This window comes from Urocitellus parryii, chromosome 15 (genome assembly GCF_045843805.1).
Source record: "Urocitellus parryii isolate mUroPar1 chromosome 15, mUroPar1.hap1, whole genome shotgun sequence".
In the NCBI taxonomy this organism is placed as follows: domain Eukaryota; kingdom Metazoa; phylum Chordata; class Mammalia; order Rodentia; family Sciuridae; genus Urocitellus; species Urocitellus parryii.
The window spans coordinates 13,170,325-13,177,927 of NC_135545.1; the positions used below are offsets into that span (position 1 = coordinate 13,170,325).

The 7,603-nt window shown below is 59.9% G+C and overlaps 1 protein-coding gene across 1 annotated transcript; it reads left to right on the forward strand.

Annotated features, from left to right (window-relative positions):
• The first annotated feature begins 2,092 nt into the window (after positions 1–2,092).
• On the forward strand, positions 2,093–6,931 carry Hipk4 (homeodomain interacting protein kinase 4). Its single transcript, XM_026411591.2, has 4 exons — positions 2,093–2,557; positions 4,273–4,629; positions 5,513–6,349; positions 6,752–6,931. Exons 1-4 carry the CDS (start codon positions 2,093–2,095, stop codon positions 6,929–6,931), a joined length of 1,839 nt encoding a protein of 612 aa, XP_026267376.2.
• Positions 6,932–7,603: the final 672 nt, after the last annotated feature.

Here is a 7,603-nt window from a genome sequence, read left to right on the forward strand (position 1 = left end):
CCACCCACCTGGTCCCACCCAGGAAGGCCTGTCCTGGTCTCCAGAACTATGGGTTCAGAACCTCCACACCAGACACCTGGCTGCCCCTTAGGACTGGATCCTGGGATCCTCAGCACCTCTCAGTGCTGAGCCTTGGGATCGTGGGCCGCCCATCTCCCTGCCCAATCCCCACTCAGGATCTAAGCCCCCCTAGGGCCTCCATACTACCTCATGTTTCTGCTGTGATATAAACGGACACTACCCTGCCAGGACCAAGTGCCACTTCAGTCCTTCTGCTCTCTTCCCACCTCCTCCTCCTCGTCTCAGGATGAGGGATGCAGACTCCATGCACTGAAGCACCTTCTCCCATGGGCCGGCTGCCCCACACTTAGGAAGTGTCCCCAGCACACACCACAGGAGCCGTCTCCACTCAGGCGCACGCCTCTGCAGCAACCCCCCCACCTCGCGTGCTGGGTTTGCCTCCCACTTTATCTGCCCCCCAGCACACACAGGGGCTTCTCTGTGGCTTCACCTGCAGTTTTTTTCCAACTTCCCAGGGAAACTTCTATCTTCTGGCCCTGGCTCTTGTCTGTCTTCCCCACTCCTCTTTCTCCTCCTGCCCCTGGGCCATCAGGGCTCCTACAAGGTCCTGGTCCACCCCCACTCCCTCTCTGGGCTTCGTCCCCTTCCCCTGTGGTTTCTATTTATTTATGTGCAAGTAACTCCCAGACTCTCTCCTGCATCCACCTGGGGGAGCCGGTGGCCTCTGCAGCCTCCCCTTGGACACTCAGAGACTGTGAGGGTGGTAGTTCAGAGCTTGGCTGACCGCAGGGTCAATCAATGCCTGTCTCCGGCACCCAGTTAAGGGACTTTTTAGGTATTTTAAAAACTTCTTTGGACCAGGCACAGTGGTGCACACCTGTAATCCCAGTGACTCAGGAAGCTGAGGCAGAAGAGTCACAAGTTTGAGGCCAGCCTCTGCAACTTAGACCCTGTCCCCAAACAAAAACTAAAAGGGCTGGGGATGTGGTTCAGAGGTTAAGCATCCTTGGGTTCAATCCCTGGTACCAAAAAACAAACAAAAAACTCCACGTCTTTGTGCCTTGATTCTCTCTTCCCTGCAATTCCTACTCTATTATGGGTTTAAACATCTTAATGTTTACTCTGTAATCTGGCCCCAGCATCTTCTCCCCCAAACTGCTTCTTCTCCATGTTCCTTTCTCAGATACTTCCCTGGGCCTTGTCCTGCACAGATTCATCCTTTCCCCCCAACCTGTCTGTCACACAGCCCGTCCTTCTGTATCCTTCCCCAACCTTTCCCACCTGGGCCCTGCCCTGGACTCCTTCCTGGGTTTGGGTCCCCCACTCTTGCCTCTCCACTTTGTTCTGGACACTCAGATCGGACCCTACCCTTCCTTGCTCAAAGCCCTTCTGTGGCTCCCCAGACCCTCGGAATAAAACCCAAACTGTAGTCTGTATCCAGGACCTTCTACAACCTGGCTCTGCCCCAGCCACAGCTCCCAACCACATGTGTTTTCTGGCCACGGACACGCGTGCACACACACACACACACACACACACGCACGTGCACGCGCGCACACACACACGCATACACACATCCCCTTAACTGGAAAAGTCTGCCTCTCTCCCTTGTCTTAGGTACACCCCGATTCCTGCAGCCTCCAGGTCCATGATCTGCGTCCTTCTCGGTCGGTCAACCCTTCCTCAGCCAGCCTCTCTAGGGTTCCGCCACCGGGTGGGGGAGGGGGCCCAGCCTGGCACCCCACCCCCACTCCAGCCGAGGGCTCAGGTCTCCAACAACAGAACCAGAGACACTCAGCAACACTGGAACCCATCTGGGGGGCCTGGGGCCCCTCATCCCAAGCCGGGAGGGCTTTGGGGGAGGGGTGCAGCCCCTGGTAGACTTGTCGTGTGGCCAAAGGGGCCGAGGGGTGCCAGGGAGGTGGGGACCAACCTTGTAGGGGAAGGCACGAGTGCGGTTCTCTTTCCCCCACTGGGGGGGCCACGGGGCCGTCGGAGGGGTGGGAGACCTCGGAGGCAGAGCCTTTGGTACCGGGGTCGGGGCAGGACAGCGTGTGTCAGCAGGGGCACCATGGCCACCATCCAGTCGGAGACCGACTGTTACGACATCATTGAGGTGCTGGGCAAGGGCACCTTTGGGGAAGTGGCCAAGGGATGGCGGCGAAGCACGGGTGAGATGGTGGCCATCAAGATCCTCAAGAACGACGCCTACCGCAGCCGCATCATCAAGAACGAGCTGAAGCTGCTCCGCTGCATGCGCGGCCTGGACCCCGACGAGGCCCACATCATCCGCTTCCTCGAGTTCTTCCACGACGCCCTCAAGTTCTACCTGGTCTTCGAGCTGCTGGAGCAAAACCTCTTTGAGTTCCAGAAGGAGAACAACTTCGCACCCCTCCCGGCCCGTCACATCCGGACGGTCACCCTGCAGGTGCTCAGAGCCCTGGCCCGGCTCAAGGAGCTGGCCATCATCCACGCCGACCTCAAACCCGAGAACATCATGCTGGTGGATCAGACCCGCTGTCCCTTCAGGGTCAAGGTGAGTGCAGCTGCTGGCGGGGTGGGGGGCACCCTGGTGACATGGAGGTCTTTCTCATCTCAGCTCCTGGACTCGAGGTCTCCTGACCCTCTTGATGCTGTCTCCCTCCCTGCTGGCCCCACATCCCTCCATCTCTCCATCCCAGACCTGAGGCTTCCCCTGCGCCTCCTCCAGGCCCTGACGTCTCCCCATCCTGTTCCAACCTCAGTCCCTCTGGTCCTGTCCTGTCCTGGTGGGGATGCCATTCTCGTGGTAGACAGAGTCACCATCCTCTCCGGGAACCAGGTCCCAGTGGTCAGGGCTCTGAATTCAGATGAGTAACCACTTCATGACGCTGCCGTCTGGGAATGGACCGTCAGGAATAGCTCAATGGAAAGAACCTCAGAGGGAAGTCAGGGCCTCAACAGAGACAGAGAGAGCAGCTATCCAGGGGGACCCCCAAGCACCTGTCATGTACCCAGGGCCCGTGTGGGGGGTCAGCAGTGCCTGGCGGTGAAGACAGAAGAAGACCCGGCCTTCAGGGTGGTGGTGTCCTTCTGTTGGGTGACATAGAGACAAAGATAGAGAGGGACACAGAGACAAGAGACAAACCATGCAAGAAGCAATTGCCAAGGGGTGTGGCTAATGTGGAGCAGCGGCCTGGCGGGCATAGACTCACTCTGGTTCCTTTCCCAGCACCGTGGGGGAAGAGAGAGGGGGAGGGTGGAAGAATGGCAGGGTGAAGCCCCCTGTTCCTTCACTCCCTCTGCCGGGCCCCTGCGGAGTGAGAACCAGGCACTGTTCTCGGCCTCTGCAGATGCTGCACGGGACAAAACAGACAAAATCCTTGACCTTGTGGGCCTGGCCTCTTTAGTTGGGGAGAAAAACACAATGAACTTGATGAAAGAGTAAAATAACGTGAGATGGTGTTAACAGTAAGAGCAAAAAGCGGAGAGCTAGGAGGGGGGGAGAGTGGCAGGAGGCCTCACGGAGAAGGTGACGTTGAGGAAAGACCTAAAGGAGGTGAGGGAGCCTTGTGGACATGTGGCGCAGAGCATCCAGGCCACGGGAAGTGGTTCAAAGGCTCTGAGCAGGGGACGTGTCTGGCTTAAGGAAGAGTGAGGAGGCCCATGTGGCTGGAGGAGGGTGAGTGGGGTGCAGGTGAGGGCACGGAGCGGCAGGGGCAAATGTTGGAGCTTGGTGGAGTAGGGGGAGGATTTCGGCTTTTATCAAGGGACGTGGGTGTAGGCAGGAGATTGGACTCAAGTGGGCAGATGGAGGGTGGACAGGTGGTGCAGGGAGACCAGCGAGGAGGCCGGAGGGGACCAGGGTGGGGACTGCAGATGGAAGGCAGAGTAAGCAGATTCTGGGTTCGTTTAGAAGTGGAGCCAAACAAGGTGTGGGTAAGGGGAAGAGGAGCGTCCTAACCCTCAGTCATGAAGTCTGTTTTCCTCTTGGTGCTGGAGATGGAACCCAGGGCCTTGCATGTGCTAGGCAGGTGCTCCACCACTGAGCTACATCCCCAGCCCTGGGCACAAGTTCTAGTGCAGAGAGTCAGACACAGAGCCAGACACACACCAGACAGAAGGGCTGGAAGACAGGAACATCCATGGGGAAGGAAGTCTCACTGAGACAGAGTCCAGAGCTGGGTGCAAATGGACTCCAGGTGAGAGACAGCAGGGGAGGCGTGGAGGACTGTCTGCCACTCCCCTGCCACCTGCTCCTCCTCTCAACAGGTGATTGACTTTGGCTCAGCCAGTATTTTCAGTGAGGTGCGCTATGTGAAAGAGCCGTACATCCAGTCTCGCTTCTACCGGGCCCCTGAGATTCTGCTGGGGCTGCCCTTCTGTGAGAAGGTGGATGTGTGGTCGCTGGGCTGTGTCATGGCTGAACTGCACCTGGGCTGGCCCCTCTACCCCGGCAACAACGAGTATGACCAGGTGCGCTACATCTGTGAGACCCAGGGCCTGCCCAAGCCACACCTGCTGCACGCCTCCCGCAAGGCCCACCACTTCTTCAAGCGTAACCCCCACCCTGATGCCACCAATCCCTGGCAGCTCAAGTCCTCAGCTGACTACCTGGCTGAGACCAAGGTAGGGGGGGAGGTGGGGTGAGGGCAATCAGTGGAGGGGGACTGCTATATCAAGAACAATCTTGGTTAGACCTCAGGGAGGACTAGAAGATTGGGGCATCAGCTATGGGGCTTGTCATGGCAAGAAAGATCTGGGTGAGACCAAAGGTGGGACTGGAAATATGGCTCTGGGCTCAGCAACTTGTGTAGCATGAGGGATTTGGGTTAAACCCCAGATGTGGGGTTTGGTGAGAGAGTTCCAACAGAAAGAGGCATGTGAGAGAGACCCCAGGTGGGCAGTTCATTTGCTATCTCTATGGTGTCGTCATCATACCTGCGTAGCAAGAGAATCTGGGTTAGATGGCAGAGGGGACCAGAAGTTTGAGGCCAGCTTGGGAGCTATTATAGCCAGAAGGATCTGGGTGAGATCAAAGGTGGTTCTAGGGGTTGTCAAACTAGTGTGTACGAAGGGTCTGGATTTGACCCCTGAGAGGTCTGGAGGGTTGGGATCAGGCGTGGAGGCTGCAGCAGCAAGAGGATCTGCATTTGATTCCAGAGGGGACTAGAGGTTTAGGGCAACTGCTGGCAGGGGCTGAACCCATGGCTCTGGAGAGGGCTGGAGGTCTGGGGTGAGGTGTGGAGCTTGGCTCATGGAGCGCTCTGGGTAGGTCTCAGCAGGACCAAAGAGCACATGGTCAGGTGTCCTTCCGGCAGCAGCAGGAGAGGTCTGGATTAGACAGGAAGGCATCTGGTGGGATGGATCAGGTGTGTCCGACTTGGCAGCCCGAGAGCCCCAAATCAGATCATGGGCAGAACTGGGAGTCTGGGGTCAAACATAGGACAGGGGCATGTCTGGGGCTCCAGGCCTGATGCAGGTCAACCCCACGTCCCCCATGATCCACCAGGTGCGTCCCCTGGAGCGTCGCAAGTACATGCTCAAGTCCTTGGACCAGATCGAGACGGTGAATGGTGGCGGGGCTGCCAGCCGGCTGACCTTCCCGGACAGGGAGGCGCTGGCCGAGCACGCGGACCTCAAGAGCATGGTGGAGCTGATCAAGCGCATGCTGACGTGGGAGTCCCACGAGCGCATCAGCCCCAGCGCGGCCCTGCGCCACCCCTTCGTGTCCATGCAGCAGCTGCGCAGCGCACACGAGACCACGCGGTACTACCAGCTGTCCCTGCGCGGCTGCCGCCTCTCGCTGCAGGTGGAGGGCAAGCCACCCCCGCCTGTCATGGCCACCACAGAAGATGGGCCCCCTTACTACCGGCTGGCCGAGGAGGAGGAGGCCGTGGGCATGGGCAGCGGGCCCTTCTTCCGGGAGGAGAAGGCTCCGGCCGTGCAGAGAGCCATCGACCAACTGGACGACCTGAGCCTGCAAGAGGCCGGCCGCGGGCTCTGGGGGGAGACCCGGGCCGATGTGGTCTCCGACATGCTGGCCCCGCTCAAGGCGGCCACCACGGGCCGCCGGGTTCCCGACTCTGGCCCAGAGCCCATCCTGGCCTTCTATGGCAGCCGCCTCGCAGGACGCCACAAGGCCCGCAAGCCGCCCGCGGGCTCCAAGTCCGACTCCAACTTCAGCAACCTCATCCGGCTGAGCCAGGCCTCGCCCGAGGACGACGGGCCCTGCCGGGGGAGTGGCTGGGAGGAAGGCGAGTGCCAAGGGGCCTCCGCGGAGCCGCCTGCCATCCCACAGCGGGAGGGAGATGGACCCAACATCAAGGACATGACCATGGACGCTGAGGTAAGCCAACGGTGGGCGGTGGGCAGTGGCTCTGGCCAGGGCCTCCCCAGAGCTGGCTCCAGGGCCGGGCCTTCCACACACCTCTCGCTGGTGCAGACACCCACTGACCCACCCTCAGGATGTGGGGTGACCGGGCACACACTAGCCCATGTTCAGGACACAAGGACCAGCCAACGTGAGGCCACCCTGACTCGTGAGGCTCAGCACACACAAATGCCCTCAGGACAGGACAAGGCTCCACCATACTGTCCCACCTTCACGCTGCGACCCAGTAACCTCCTATGAGAAGCCACCACCCAGACTGGACAGGCCCTTAGTGCGTCTTGTCCCTCTCAGGGAGGTGGGACTGAGGCCCAGCAGACACCAAAACTTCTTGCTGATGCCCCTCTCTTGTCCCCACAGAGGTCAGGCCCTGAGCTCTTCGACCCCAGCAGCTGTCCTGGAGAGTGGCTGAGTGAGCCCGACTGGACCCTGGAGGGAGTCAGGGGGCCACGGGCTCAGGGGCTCCCACCCCGCCACCCCCACCCACATGGCCCGCCCCGGGCCACCAGCTTTCTGCAGCACGTTGGCGGGCACCACTGATGGCAAGGCCCCCCCTGCCTGCTGCTGGGGGCTGCGCTGGCTGGGCTGGCATCCCTCTGACCTGAACTGCTCCACAGTGCCACCCCTGAATCCACAAATTATTCTTACAGAAAAGATAATTATCCAGAAATTCCCCATACCCCCCTCCCACAGCGCATGCCTGCACCACCACCCATAGGTGGCCCTCAGGGTCTGGCTCATGGCCCCCTTGGCCAGGGACGGCAGGAAGAGGGTTGCACCCCACTGGCCCTGAGCTCGCCCTTGGCCCCGCTGCCTCCATGTAGTTCAATAAAGAAACGTTCAACAGTGCTGCCTCCCCTGTCCTCACTGCCTGAGGCCTCTCCGGTCCAGGGTGGGGTCCTCAGTGGGCACCTGGGACCTGGCTCTGTGATGCTCTGCCCAGGTGGCTCATACAGCAGGCTATGACGTTGGGAGCAGGAGGCTTGGACACTAACCCATTCCCTAAATATGCTGAGCACGGGGCACCGTGGAACCTCCCCCCAGAACACCGTGTTTAGCACAACTCGTCCGAGCTTACCAAACGCAGAGGCCCCGGGGTTCCTCGCCCCTCCTTATGCTCTGGGCCGGGCATGCACTCACCTGTGCTTGGCACATGCTAGGTGTGAATTTACCTGGCAGGCGAAGGTTCAGGTTTGGCCCACGCTCCAGCAT